The sequence below is a fragment of the Mesoplodon mirus genome, assembly GCF_964341445.2.
Source record: "Mesoplodon mirus genome assembly, chromosome: 14".
Classification (NCBI taxonomy): domain Eukaryota; kingdom Metazoa; phylum Chordata; class Mammalia; order Artiodactyla; family Ziphiidae; genus Mesoplodon; species Mesoplodon mirus.
Window position 1 is genome coordinate 46083214 of NC_138990.1, and position 15565 is coordinate 46098778.

General features: G+C 43.5%; 1 protein-coding gene across 2 annotated transcripts in view; it reads right to left on the minus strand.

Annotated features, from left to right (window-relative positions):
- The window catches only part of IFT172 (intraflagellar transport 172), a 42046-nt gene extending 28717 nt beyond the window's left edge, over positions 1-13329 (minus strand). For both annotated transcript variants that reach the window (XM_082642559.1, XM_082642558.1), the window contains exons 1-15: positions 13152-13329; positions 10420-10563; positions 9733-9845; positions 9264-9303; positions 8893-8958; positions 8602-8681; positions 8296-8383; positions 7260-7474; positions 6235-6358; positions 5724-5819; positions 4659-4820; positions 4246-4299; positions 3901-4004; positions 3641-3726; positions 760-872 (exon numbers count right to left, since the gene is read on the minus strand). In XM_082642559.1, coding sequence (XP_082498685.1) covers positions 760-872; positions 3641-3726; positions 3901-4004; positions 4246-4299; positions 4659-4820; positions 5724-5819; positions 6235-6358; positions 7260-7474; positions 8296-8383; positions 8602-8681; positions 8893-8958; positions 9264-9303; positions 9733-9845; positions 10420-10563; positions 13152-13190 — 1524 coding nt within the window. In that variant the 5' untranslated portion in view covers positions 13191-13329. The remainder of the gene's footprint in view (positions 1-759; positions 873-3640; positions 3727-3900; positions 4005-4245; positions 4300-4658; positions 4821-5723; positions 5820-6234; positions 6359-7259; positions 7475-8295; positions 8384-8601; positions 8682-8892; positions 8959-9263; positions 9304-9732; positions 9846-10419; positions 10564-13151) is intronic.
- Between the last annotated feature and the right edge of the window lie 2236 nt (positions 13330-15565).

The following is a 15565-nucleotide window of genomic DNA, read 5'->3' on the forward strand; positions in this document are numbered from 1 at the left end:
ACCCTAGGAATTGAAGTTAGGTGAAAGTCAGACTTTTTTTGGCTGCGCTGCAAGGCATGTGGGATCTTAGTTCTTGACCAGGGATCGAACCTGCACCCCCTGCAGTGGAAGTGCGGAGTCTTAACCAGTGGACTGCCAGGGAAGTCCCAGACTTTCATTCTTAGAATAACTCTGGGCCAGAGTTACCAGCCTGGATTACAAAACTAAGGGCACCAGACAAATGAAATGGTCTGGAAATTTGTGATGGCTTTCACATCACAATGAAAATGAAACAAAAAATCACCAGAGGGTCCCTTTTGCCCCTGATGTTGAACTCTTTGGTGATACCATATTGAGATCGGAATCAATAAGGGGCTAGGGGGAGACTGTCCTCAAGCCAGCTTCAGTGCCGTCAGGTAAGTGCAGCTGAAGAGCACTGGAGCAGCAGGTGTGGGTTAAGGTCAGCTAGGCACGAGGAAGAGGAATGCAGGTGTAAGGATGTTTCATGAGGGCACAGATTTGTGAATAGTAAGAGAGACGTCAACTCCCAAATTCCCCTCTTGACTTTGGTGCCATCATGACACAGTCTCCTGAAGGGTAAAATGGGATGGGTGGTGATAGCAGATACAAAGAATGTTGATTCTTCTGTGCCTTTTGCTATGCTAATGGCATAGCCCCAAGAAATTATGTCCTATCCTGCCTCCCACAGTCCCTGCTGGCAGCTAGTACCACATCCTTTATGGACCAGGCTATGGCTAAGGCCTTAGTAACCCTCCTCACACGAAGTTTCCGGTCCCTGAAGAGAAGCTTGTGCCCAGTCTCATTAAGTTCCAGCCAATCCACACGGCTCTCATGGCTGATGGTGCCAATGTTGTAGCCACCAATCAGGTCCACTAGAGAGTAAAGGAAACAGGGTTAATCACATACAAGGCATGAGGTGGCCTGTGAAAGTCTGGCTTTAAGAATGTTGCATTAGTCTAGAGAATGTCACTCAGGAATGTAAATGGGCAGTACAACATAATTTTGCTAAGATGCTGTATTTCTTCTAAAATTATAGAGGTTTTTTTTTTTAACTCTGCAGTTATTAACTCAAAAGATCCAGACTCATCAAGAAATGTGATTCCTCTCTGGGACTCCTGGAGTTGTCTCAGAGCAGGTCAGAACTATGGAGCAACTGGCTTCTGTTCTCATGATGAACCACAATTAGAGCAAACACACCAGTGAGAGAAAGCTGATGAACGAAATGACCCTGGTGATCATATGTGCTCCAAGGAATTACCTGCATATTTGAGTGGCAGTGACATAAGAACACTTAGGGACAAAGAGTGGTGAAGGCACACAGACAAAATAGGAGGAACCTCTAACTAAAGTTAGGCTGGTCATTGCACAGGATGAATATTAGTTTGGTCTGAATTTCATAGGCAGTATAAGAAACAATCATGTTTAGAACAGACCACTCAGGGCTGGCTAGGGTGCTTTCAGGGAGTCTCTTGAACAAAGCCCATTCACAGGCCTTATTGATATACATTATCAACAAGCAATGTGCCTGCTTTTGTTACCTATGCTTAAGCTAAAGACCAAATGCCAGTGGACGTCCACTACTGGGAAGACCAACTTAAAAATGAATTTTCCTTTAATTAAAAAGCAAAATGATAAATCCATGTTTTAATGCCCCGATTATAAGTACAACCATAGAATGCTAGAGCTGTGGGGACCCTATTTCTGTGAGCACCCTGAAATTACATACAAAATTATGCATGTAGATATTTTTCTGGGAAAGGATCTATGCTTTTAATTAGATACTCAAAGGGGTCGATGACCCAAAACGGTTAAGAGAAGAACTCTGTCAATGTACATTGAAGATAAGACATACAGAGTGAGGTGACTTGTCCAAAATCTCACAGCTCATTACTGCTGAGAGAACTTAGGCCACTGGAACTTAGAACTTAGGCCACTGGACTGTATTATTATTTCCATTATAGATACTTACATTTCTGAGCTCAGCAACTTCATGTGAAATAGAAAGTTCATGAAATGTAAAAATGTCTTAAGAACAGACCCATATGTATATGGAAACCTGATTTATGAGAGATGACATTACATACTAGTGAGTGAAGAATGGACTTTCGAACAGTGGTTAAACATATGGAAAAAAAATAAAATTAGATTCCTACCCACATTATGCACAAAAATAAATTCCAGGTAAAAAGCAAAATTTTAAATGCCAAAATACAGGAGGGAGTAGGGAGGGATCTCTTAAATAAGACCTCAAAAACCACAAACTATTTATTAAAAAGTGATATACAACACTGTAAATTGAACTATACTTCAGTAAAAAAAAAAGTGATAAAATGGACTACATTAAACTTAAAAATGTCTAAATACTAAGAAAGGCTGAAAAGGAGAGAAAAGACAAGCCACAGGCTGAGACAAGAGCTGCAATGCAAATAACCATGAAAGCCTATACACACACACACAGAACTCCTTCACGCAGATAAAGAAAAGACAACCTAATTTAAAAAATAGGCAATGGATACGAACTGGCAATTCACAGAAGAAATCCAAATGGCCAATAAACAAATGAACAAAAAACTTAAAACAATGAAATGTATTTCCATATACATCAGATTGAGCCAAATAATGAAGTCAGGCAATTGCAAGCACTGGAGAGGAAGTGGAACTGTAACTGCTGGCGGGAATGTAAATCGGTACAACCTCTTCAGAGAGCAATTTGGAAATATTTAGTGAAATCGAAACCTTAGAGAACTGAAATACTGTATCAGTGAAAAACCAACAAATGTCCATCAATAGAGAAGAGAGAAAAGATCCAAGGTAAAAATAATGAAATGTAAGGATTTGACAGAACTGTGTGTGGGTACACAAGTAATAATAATATTATTATTATGAATAGCTAACATTTATTAAGCTCTTATTATATACTAGGCACTAGTCTAAGTGCTTTGCATATGAAGTAGGTCCTATTTTTATCCCCATTTTGTAGATGAGGAAATTGAGATACAGAAAGGTGAAGTAATTTACCTAAGATTACACAGGTAGTAAGTAGAGACGTGGGGAGGTTTGACTCCAGAGCCCTGTTCTTACTACCTACACTACCTGGATACGTTATTCTCTGAACTTTTTAAGAGAATACCATGCTATTCGTTATACTTTTTTCCTATGCTTAAAACATTCCACAATAAAAAATTAACTATTAATATATACAGTACGATTTATAAATGTGAACATTTGTGAAACGCACATAAAGTTTGTCATCACTACTTATTAACGACAAACTATACAGAAAGGAAGGCCCCTTCCAGTTCTAAGAATCTGTGATCCTATGAAATCTAAACAGGAAAATTCTTAAATTTGCTAATGGTTCTTTCCTACAATTCACAATTTTCCAGCCCTGAGATATACGCCTAGAGAACGTGAATGATTATATGGGCAGGCCTATACATACCAATGCTTCTGTATCTAGACTTCTAGATATAGACATACACATATGGATTTAAACGTTTCACATATCCACTGTAAGAATGAGGTCACACATTTACCCGATGCCTCTCAGATTCCTGGATTCTCCACTGCACACAATCCTGTGACATGGAAGTGCTTTATAAACATTTTGTTATTACAATTATGAGAGAGTCTTACTCACCTACAGCAATAGTCTTAATATCAACAAGATAAGCCAATTTCTTATTATCCTCCGTTCCTCGCTGGCACCTCTCATTAATACGGACACTGAAACATGAAGGGTCAGGTGAGGCAAAATGGGCTTAGGTAGCTGGGATGTTTAATAGGAGCTCTGAAATACCATATGGGATGAAGATTTTAGATTAACCTGAGGATATAGGAGATGGAAGTCAAAAGGAATTCTTTTGGGTTTCAAAAATTTAGAGAACCTTGTGGGGTTACCTGATGAGATGGGGGTTCATGAATTCAGTACGTACAGAACCCAGGGTATCATTACTCCCATATTCCACCAGGGTTAGCTCTCCAGCATTGAAGATCATGCATACCTGGGGGTGAATGGAATTGTTATACAGTGGAAAGATTACATGAAGAAAGAGAAAAACAGTCGAGGGAGGTGTACCATGAGTTCAAAGTGACACCCACCTTTCTGTTTATTCTGTTCCTCTGCCTATTTCACCCTCCCACTTTATCTGCTGTTTTCTCAACCCCTTGCCACTTGCCATCCTGCTACACAGAAGCTAGAAGGAGGCTTATCAGGACAGTGATGGTGATTCAAGCTCTACTCACATTTTCATTTTCAAAGAAATACTTCTCATTGCCACCAGATCCCTGCCAAGCTACCTGTTAAGGGGGGAAAAGACATAAGGCACAATGTGGATAACTATCCAAGACAATGCTGAAAGAACAACAGGGTGGGATGCAGAGAGATGGAATTGGGGGAGGCTTTGACATTGCACAAAAGAGATGCTATGCCAGATTTTGCCCTAGTCCCTATGCTTCTGGGAGATGGTGTAAAAACAGTCCAACAACGGTGATTCATATTCCGGGATTCTAAGCCTCCCGGGTCTCATTCCCTGAAGCCAGGTCCCCAACACCAGAATGTTAGAGCTTCCCATGGAGATCTTCCCCCAGGGACCCTGGCTTGCCTGAGTAGCACCTCAGGATGCCCCATTCCCCACCTCTCCATTTTTGGTTCCTACCTCACTAAGGCGATTAGTGTTCAGGTCCCCCAGCAACAGTGTGTCTGACGTGTGGGCCACCAGGTAGCGTTCTTTTCCCAGGATTTTCACCTCTTCCACCTCATAGCCATAGTGTGACTTGAGTACCACTCGGGTCCCCGATGAGAGGTTCTTCACAATCACCTTGGTAGGAGATGAGTCTGAGCTCCCCAGGCTTCCCCCAATCCGAAAGAGGGGTGAACATGCTGTGCCTCTCACCCACCTTCACAGGGCTAACTAAACAAAGTAACATCTTTTTTCCTTGCCTGGCCTAGGATATTCTTGGTAAAAGGGACACCTCACATTTACATAATGCTTTACTATTTATGAAATGCTTTAATATATTATCTCTTTTGATGTTTATAATACATACGATTCTGAAAGTTCCGCTGGGTTAAACCAATCACTCACTCTCCCTATGTTCCTGTAGCTCTTTGTACAACCTTTTATGATAACTTTACCACAGTGTGCTGTATTATTTTCTGATATGTCTGTCTCCTTTGCTAAAACGACCTTCTCAAATAAGGGACAATGTATTACAGATAACTATCTTTGAATTCTCAATGCTTAACAGTGCTGACATATAAAGAATGGATAAATATTTCTGGATAAAATGGAAGACTAAAGGAATCAATGAATAATAAATGAAGGAAAGGAGGGTGGAGGTAGAGAAAAGAGAAAAGTGGGCTCAGAAACTAAGAAATGAGCTTGCAACATCATACACAGTGAGTTCAGAGGCCTTACAACAAAAGAATTCAGAATTATAATCCTATTTATCAACTTCCCCAGTTGCCATCCTATAGGCAGTGAAGTTTTAAACCAGGAAGATGTAACTGGCAATCTCTGTACCCCTTAAACCTGGTGGTTAATCCTTTTCTTACAATAAGTAGGAAAGTTGCCGGAGAGTTGCCCTGACACATTCTATTCCTCAGAACAGCTCTGTCAGAGGTTAATTTGACTCTGTGCTGTGGCCAGACCGCAGGGAAGAACTACAAGGATGAGGGAGCCATGGCAAAATCTCCGTGTGGCAGGCTATCAGCCGCTTACCTGGCTAGGTCCCACATACGTCAACTCAAACTTATTCTTGTAAATGCTCCTTCGGAGGCACCAGTCAAACTGCTCCACTCCACCGCACAGTGTGCCCTGGAAGGGAAAGTGACAGCATAAAGGGTGACACACGCAATACGGAGGCACGTAGAGGGTATTCAGAGACACTCTCAAATCCTAGCTTCTAGAATCTACAGAAGAGTTGGCAGTAAAAGGGCTGGTAGTTTTTGGAAGCACCAGCAGGAAAGAGGTGGCAATTGCAGGACTCAAGAGCATCACATAATGATGGGATATAAGGGAGAAATCATCCCTGCCTATAAAGCTCTTGTCCCATTTGGCCTCTAATAAGGTATGCATTCCTCTTTCCTGCCTGTAACGTCAGAGTTTTAGGTTGTGGTCAAAAGGGAAGAGGAGATTCTCTAGTGTCAGGAGAGAGTGCTTTAGGATAAGGTGGGATTTTTCTTAATTTGAAGAAAGTCACCAAAGCAGAAAGGGGTTACTAGTCACACACCACACAGAGTCGTGAGCCATCCCGCTTCCAGGCCAAGGCAGTGATGGTGTATAAGTTGGCAATCTCCTTGGGCTTTGCCTCTTCCCAGATGCTTCTTCGAGGGCTCCAGTTGAGTACCCGAAGTCTGAAATTAAGTATGTGGCTTTTAGAAGAGTTGGAGGCTGAGAAAAACTGAAAATGGGCCTGTAATGGAAGGAAATTAGTCTTGCTACATCAGAGAACAGAGGAAATAAAAGAGAACAGACAAGTTGGGAGGTCTAGTAGGAGAGGACAAAAGTGTTCAAAGGAAGTAAATTGGGAAAATCAAGTCAAAAGTAAAATGGAGCAAGAGAGATAGGAGTGGAGAAAATAAAAAGAGATGGTGGCTGGTGAGAAAAATGAGCTGTTAGCAATAGAGAAATATGGAAAAAGAAAAGAGAAATGGTAGGAGTCAGAGAAGAAAGAAAGGAAGAGACAGACACACATGAGACTGAAGGGGACAGAGAGACCGGACTGACAAAGCTGGGGTTAAAAGCGCTCCAAGGAAGAGATGGGACCCAGACTCTAGCTATTTATTCACCATTCCATCATTCATTCATTCATTCATTTACCAAACATTTGAGCATGTATTATATACTAGATGCTAATTTAGGCCCTGGAGACTTAAAAAAAAAAAGAGAATAACAGGCCCTCTTCTCAAGGGCTCTTCAATTTAACCAGTTAGATACAGACACCAAACTATAATGTAATGTGATAAACACTAAGCCAGTGGTCTGAAAAGGGGCAAAGGGAGCACAAAGAAAGTGGAGATGAATTCTGCTGTGGAATCCCGGGGAGAGGCAGAGACACAACAAGAGCGTGGTGCGTCTTGGAACTGCCGACATGCCAACGGACAGTGGGAACAGGAAGAGGAAAGTGCATGAATTAAAACTTAAGAATCACTTGATTCTGATCCAGTCTCCCACTCTTGTTGAGAAGCAAAACTGGACTAAAGAAAAGTGTACACAGGGAAAGCAGGCGAAGCTGCAACTGGAAAGGAGACCCACCTGTCATAACTTCCCAGCACAACAGACTGACCCCCAGGACTTGCTGCAGCTGTGGTGAACTCCCGTTCCTGAGGGTCACGGCTATAGTCAAAAGTCTGTAGCACGTGGCCTTCCTTTCCATAGGCCACAATCCTCCGATCACAGCCTGCAGCCACAATGCTGTTGGTTGCCCAAGCCAAGGCATAGGGTGGGCATGGGTGGTTCACCAACTTCCCCTAAGACAGAAGTAGAGGGTTCCAATCACTCTGACTCTGAGGACTCCACCTCAGAAACTTCTCATTCCTAGCATCTGACACACTCACCCTGACAATCCTACACTGCAGAAATCTTTCTCCCAACATTTTCCCACCCTAACACATCTTAATCTGAAGACTTCACAAATTATCTTTCTGTCTTACACTCACACACACATCTTTTATGACGTATATACACACTTACTGATCTTGTGTTCAAGAGGGAACCTCAAAATACGTGTGTCTGCAGATCTTTAATATTCACCTAATAAGGCCCCCCAAAGGAATCTGTCCTACACATTAACCAATACCGTATAGGCCCACAGGGAGCATATGGCCCCTTTATTTCAGGAGGGATACATTTAATGATTACACAAGTAATTCTTAACGTAAATGATTCAAACAATAGAGAATGACATAGATTAAAACATGAACCTTCCTTTAATCCCCCATATTTTCCCTCTCAAGAGTAAACAACCCTTTTTTTCTATGAATTTATACACATAAATATATATTTTCCACAAATGAGAATAATTTTCACTTTTCATTACTCTCGGAGTCTTTATTTCTCTTTGCCTCAAGGTCCCTTCCACCTGATTCATCCTTTCCCATAAATATTAAGCTCTGGCCTCCGAAAAACAAATCCTCTCTGTGGCCGCATCCAAGTGTCTCTCTGCCTGAGGTCTCATTCCTCTAGCCTCCTCTCCCAGCACCATGATCTAAATTCCTTAGATGTCCAACCTCCTCTCGGAGAGTTCTTGGGATTTCCTTCTCCCCTATTCCAGAGCATCCTTTATTCATACCTGTGATTCTCCAGAGCCTTCATCATCAAAGAAATACCTAACAATGGTGCCATCTGCATGACCAGAGAGAATTCCTTTCCCAGAGCAACTAAAAAAGGGGAAAAGGAGGAAAGGAAAGAAACACAGGAAGACGTTAGAGCATCCTGTCTCACCAAGAAAGTCCCCTTTGTCTTTCAAACACTACCCTACCTGCGGTTCCTGCTACCAGCCCTCTCCATCTTTCATACTATGGTCCCCCAGTCCAGAGTCCCCTATAGCTTTTCCTACCATTTCCAAGCTTTTGGGATACCGCTCTTCCTTACTCACTTCGTTGTCAGGGACACCACATAAGAATCTGTCCCATAGATGGTAGATGATTTATTAGTTTTGGTGTTTGCTAAACGAACCTGAAAATGGGAGAACAGACAAAAGTCTGGTTAGGCTACTTTCAATTTCACCCAGGTCCTAAGGAAAGAAAAAGAAAAAAACAAAAACTGTTCCCTGGGTAGTCTCCCCAGTACACAACTTGACCCTAAGGGAGAAGATTAACCATATACCTCTTTCCAGAACCATTATCCCCATGCACAGTCTCTCCCGTGTTTCTCTTCCCTCCTTTACCTTCCCTTCAGCCAGTCCAAAGACAATGATGTGTTCTGCTGGCCACTGCAGACAAGTAACAGCACTCTGTAAGAAAGAAAGAATGAAAAGGATAAACCTGTCTATGTATGTTAGCACTTTGATAACAACCTGAGCCTGAACAGCCCACCACATGCCACCACTCCAACCACCTGTAGGGAAGGAGACGAGGGGACACAACTGGGCTCTAAGGAGGAAAGCACGGGGGGATGAGCAGCCAGGCAGTACCGTTCGTGCAGTAGGAAAAGTCAGAGCCAGATGTTAACAAATGTAACTTCTGGTTGTATTTATAAGCGGATATACTGATACATGCTTGTTCATCCTAATCTCCCAGGGACTGGTTTGAACTTTACCGTCTGGATGAACTTGTTACAGATGACTTTCTTGTCACCCCTGTCAAATAAAAGGAGGGAAGCATATTACAAACCACTTCCATGAATAAATGGCCACAAATGATGCTGGGGGAGGGGAGGAATTGTAGATACCTTCCCTGGCCCACTAGTGTTTCCTACCACTCCACAGAAGCCCTCAAAGGAGCCTGAGTAGCTTTGGAAGAATAACAAAGACAAAACATCACTCTGGGCTCCCCAGGATCTCACAGGACCTCCTTGTTGATCTAAGACTGACTCTTCCAGGGATGGGATCATAGAACACGTGGTGCACGCAAAGGTAGGGAAGCTACAACAACAGACTCCAGAAGGCCTCTGCCTTCCAAGCCCCAGCTGGCTCCTCATCCTCTCTATTCCCCCTTCCCGGTGAGGCATTTCTTCCTGCCTTTCCCTCCTTCTCTGGGACACCCCATCTCCCAGTCTCTATCCTCACCAATCTTCTCCAATCTTGTAGACATAGATGATGTTGTCAGTCTGTCCTATGGCAATCTTGGTGGAATCAGGAGAAAAAGCCATGCCCTTCACCATATAGCTCTTCCTGCCATACTAAGAGTCAAAAAGAAAAAAGAAAAGAAAAAGAAGTAATGAGTATCCTTAAAAGGGAAGAAAAGGTGGACTTCCCTGGTGGCACAGTGGTTAAGAATCCGCCTGCCAATGCAGGGGACATGGGTTCGAGCCCTGGTCCGGGAAGATCCCATATGCCACAGAGAAACTAAGCCCGGGAGCCAGAACTACTTAAACCTGTGCGCCTAGAGCCCGTGAGCCACAACAAGAGAAGCCACCACAATGAGAAGCCGACACACTGCAATGAAGAGTATCCCCCGCTTGCCACAACTAAAGAAAGCCCTCACGGAGCAACGAAGACCCAACGCAGCCACAAATAAATAAATAATAAATAAATAAATTTATATATAAAAAAAGAATACTATGCTCTAATCTAAAAAAAGAAAAAAAAAGAAGAAAAGGTGCCTGTGTGACTGTAGTGGGTTTGAGGGCTTTATACTGAGAAAAGGAAGAGCGGGCCATTTCCTATGCCTGCGACTAGGAAGCAGGATAGGAAGTTTTCTAGATTTATAGGGTCCCATCAATAGATTAAGGTACACATGAATATTCCCTTCACCTTCATGTCGGCTGGTTTGGTGGAGAATTTATCTCTTCGCTCCCCATGTTCATCATACAGCAACACCACTCGGTCCACTGCGCAGACAGCAAATTTGGCATTGTTCTGGGACCATGCCATGCAGGTGACCTTTGCAGCTCCATCCTGCAGAAGCAAAGGGGCAAAAATAAACCCAGGTGCTGGTCTAGAATGCCAAAAGCATTTCTAGTTCCATTACTTCTAGTGTGACTCTGGTCAATTTTCCTTCTAGCACAGTCCTTAAAACAAAGAGATGCCCATAATCCATCCAGGTCTCCAAGGCCATAGAGCCCTGGATGGTGAGAACAAAGTGCTTCTAGAAACCCATAATGCAAATGCACTAAGAGGTGACACGGTAAATCAACTGTACCAATGTGTCCCTGCAGTGGCCTCCTTATTCCCTCATTCCCCAGATCTGCTACTGAAATAAATGCAAAGTTTTGGTCTTTAGCCATTCATTCAATTAATGTTTTTTGAGTACCTTAATAAAAAAGACACTTGGCCAAGGGCTAAGAGAGAGACAAAGAGCAAAACATGGTCCCTGCCCAAGGATCTAATAAGATGGTACAAAAAAATGTGCCTCCCATAAGAGAGGCACATATAAAGCACTGTAATAGTTTGGAAAAGTCTGAGATAATTTTCCACTTAAATGATCAACATTAAGCTATGAAGAGTGGATACAGTTAGGTAGGGAAATTACCTGAGGTAGAAGGAATAGCATGAGCAATGGCAAGTTCTGGTCAATAAACAGTAATTTAATTTAGCTGAAACTATATTGTAAATAGCAGAATAGAGGAGGTAAGGCAGGAAGAACAGACAGAGGCCAGTTCAACAAGGGTCTTTGAAGCTAGGCTGAGTTTGGGCTTATTTGGTAGGAAAGGGAGAGACAGTGAAAGTTCTGGAATGGGAAGTAAAATAATCAGAGTTGTGACTTAGGATAAACAATGCCACTTTGGTTTTTGTCTCTTTTTTTCCTTAACAATCCACTTCACAGAAGCCCAAGTTAGAAGCGATCAACTCCCAGTGAATTATTCTTGCCATGCCTGTCCCTTCCACCACCAGCCCTGGTGGTGTGTGGTTCTGCACTAAGGATTTCCCTCCTTGAAATAAAAAATTTAATTTCTGCTCCAATTGTTTAACTACTTGGGCTCTAGAGCCCTGGCTTAAAACATTGTTACTTTTTACTCCTAACCTACCCACTTCCAAAGTCAGAGGTAAAAAAGGCATTTTTCATCAAAATCCTCAAACCGGAGTCAGAAAATAGCCACACCACCACCTTTAACTCCCTCCAACTCTTGACTAAATTAGGTTAGGAGGGTAGAGGGCTTATCAATTGTTGCCAATCATCTTCCTTAATCATTTTGCCCAATCCTGGGCATTCAGCCCTTACCTGCATCGTGACATCATCTTATTTTGAAAGATTGAAGGAAGATTTCATTTCCAATTATTCCATTAGGGTAAAGGAATTTTAGAAATACAGATTCAGAGAACAGTTTACTGAGCAATGAGCACACCTCTCTTTTGTTCTAATTTCCTTCTCTTAAAGCCACATTCTCTGTGAAGCCTTCCTGATTCTCATAATCAATCAATTCTCCTTTCTCTACAGTATGTACCTCACAGGACTGAAGTGAGGATTACATGAGGTAGAGAACAGAATAATTGCTAACCTTTAACAAGTATGGACTAGGCACTTTGCTAAGTGCTTGATACGCATTATCTCATTTAATCTCATAACTGAGGTAGAAGCCATTATTATGCATCTTTTACAGATGGGGGAACTGAGGCACAGAAAGGTTAAGTAATTTGCTCAAGTTTACAAACACAGTTTAAGTGGCAGAACCAAGATTTAAATCCATGTGTGTCTGACTCCATAATCCACAACACTAGCTTCTTTACTTATGCTGCCCTGGTACACCTTAAACATTCAGTTATGACAGATATCCTTATTAGCTTTCTATTATTTTGTCCTTTGCATTTTGAATGTCCTTCTCTCTTGTCTATCAGTTTTCACGCTGCTTTTCAGTTTACAACGTTCTCTTGTGTGTACTACTTCCTTTAATTCTTCCCCCTAACCCTCTAAGGCTGCGATTATTATTACTCCCGTTTTCCAAATGTAGAAGTTTGGGTGAGTGCTCAGAGAGCCTGTGTGATAAAGGCTAAAGTCAGGGGCATCAGGTCATTTATTTAAAGTAGTGGGGCGCTAGGACTTGAATTCTGGCCTCCTGACTCCGAAACCCAGCCTTTCTTCACCATGTTCTAGGGCTCCTCCCCCAGTGTCCAGCCTCTTCTGAATCTGAGATCTTCACCATCAGAACGAACGGTGTGGTCGTCTGCACTCCTTTAGGTAGGGCTTACACCTAAAGCGCTTATTTGAGAGGTGTAGATTAATGTTCGTTGTTTACACGTGCGCCTCTGCCTCTAGTACGAGCCTCTTGAAGGCAGGGGCAACAACTGAGCAAGTTCTGGATCCCCTGGAGCCCCACCATGGGACCTGGTACACAACCGATTCGTTAAATGGAACAAAATGAAAGCTACGGTGCTCAGCACTCCATCTCACCTACTCAACACTCTTTGGACGTAGCAGAGTCCGAATCACAACTATAGCCTTCGGTCTTCTGCACACAGTAGGCGCTCAACGCTTTTAAACTTCAGTCCCCCACTTTTCTTGCAACATTAAGGCGGGCGAGGGAGGGAAGAAGCACGCGACTCCTCACCTGAGGGCTCAGCAGGGTCCTCAGGTGCTTCAACTGCATGACGAACACCTGTCTCTCAGATGCCAACAGACAGCGGACAACTCCCGTGGTTACCTGGACAACACGCCACGCAGCCGCAGCGGCAGCCGCTGACGCAGAAGCGACCTGAGCGCGACACGCGTCGCAAGGTCACCGCGTAGGTTCGCAGCGAAGCAAAACAGAACGCGCGCAGCCGCAGTGAGGTCTAGGGAGGGACCCACCACCCCCAGAGGGCTTGATGAATTCTCTCCTCGACCAATCCCATCGTGGCATGCAAACCCAAACTCCAGCCACGCCCACAAGCCTTTCGCAATCTCCGGGGTCCTACGTAATCGTAGTCTCTCTAGCTGTTCGATGTACGTAAGCGTGGCTGAGTGCCTTCTTTTTTTTTTTTTTTTTTTGCGGTACGCAGGCCTCTCACTGTGGTACTGTTGTGGCCTCTCCCGTTGCGGAGCACAGGCTCCGGACGCGCAGGTTCAGCGGCTATGGCTCACGAGCCCAGCCGCTCCGCGGCATGTGGGATCTTTCCGGACCGGGGCACGAACCCGTGTCCCCTGCATCGGCAGGCGGATTCTCAACCACTGCGCCACCAGGGAAGCCCAGAGTGCCTTCTTATAATCCACACAACCCTGGAGGAAAGCAGAGCAGTTGCTATTATAGGCCTTTTACAGTTGACGGAATTGATCCTAAATAGGTTATGTAACTTGCACAGGATCACAAGGCTGATAACGATGGGTAACAGGGAATACTCAGTGTGTATCTGCCAGGTACCGTGCAAAGTGTTGTACATGCATTGTCTCCTTTAATCTCAAAGCCACCTTTTGAAGGGGATAGCATTATTAGTCCCATTTTACATAACATGAGACTCAGGATTAGAGGGGTCACTTGCCTTAGCTAACATAGTGCGTTAAGGACGGAACTGGGATTCAACCCAGAGATGGTGCATTTAAACACCCTTTGTATTCCTTCTTAACTTCTAGCTCCCTATCTCCATCCCATGCTGCTATGTACCCTGTGACACTCCTATCCCCAGAAATGATGATGTATCCAGAGTCTGAGAGATATGTGCTTTGGAAGCAGTGATCAAAGAGAGGTAAAACACCCTACTTTTGAACTGGAAAATGGTGAGTTTAAGACTGCTGCTTAGATCAGGATGCTTTTATGGTTTAGGGCAGACCAGAGCTTGGCTCACCTGACAGGTGTAGTCTTGTGAAACCCGGGGTTGGAGCTTGGTTAGGTTTAAAAGATACTGACTGACTCCTTGATCTTTGTTTGGATTGGGGTCCCTTTCAGAATTATTGGTCTAATTTCTTGTAACATACCAGAGAGATCAAGATGCAGAAAAGGAGAGTTATTCATAAGCCACCTCTCGGAGGATCATACGTGGAGAAGACTGTTTACCTTCCAGACAGTGTAGCATATGCTGTCCAGACAGATTCTGGGTTCTGAAGTCTTTCCCACAGAGTGCTTGCAAACGTCAACAGGTGTTTCTTTCACTGGCACCAACCTCCCCGTGGAACTTAGGAAAAAGTAGAGGACAGTCCCTATTTTCACAGGAAACAAGTAGGCCCCAGAGCCCAAATTATAATTCTTTTTTTTTGTTAATAGTAATGTTCTTTTAAATTTTTATTTATTTTTGGCTGCGTTTTGGGTCTTTGTTCCTGTGCGCAGGCTTTCTCTAGTTGCGGCCAGCGGGGGCTACTCTTCCTTTTCGTGCACTGGTTTCTCACTGTGGTGGCTTCTCTTGTTGCGGAACATGGGCTCTAGGCACGCGGGCTTCAGTAGTTGTGGCGCACGAGCTTAGTTGCTCCATGGCACGTGGGATCTTCCCGGACCAGGGCTCGAACCCGTGTCCCCTGCATTGGCAGGCGGATTCTTAACCACTGCGCCACCAGGGAAGTCCCCCAAATTATAATTATTTTGACAAGAGAGTTCCAACCCCAGTTTTATTTCCAGAATCCTCCTCTGGATATAATGGCCGAGAATGAATATAAACTCATTTATTCTTTACAATTATTACTGACTTTGACCGAATGAACAGAGAGACATACAGACAAAAGGGAAAGCAAGGGCAGGGAAGAATAGGCACAGAAATGCACGGGAGAGGAACACTTGGCACCCAGGGATCCATTAGTGTAGCTGTTCTTTCATTTGTCCCAAGACCCTGTTCAGTCCTTTTCTGAAAATTAGCTCAGGGTTGATGAAATCAGAGGAATAAATAGTGAGGAGCTGGGCTGCCAATGTGGGCAGTGATGATAAAAAGGCCACTGGCCCTCTCATGTGTCATAACCTTAGTTTCCACTAGTACATGAAGAATTTATGTACTTTTTTTTTCCTGCTCCCCCTTCTCACCCAGAAAAGGAAAAGGATCTAGGGCCTTGGTTTCCTATGCCTCT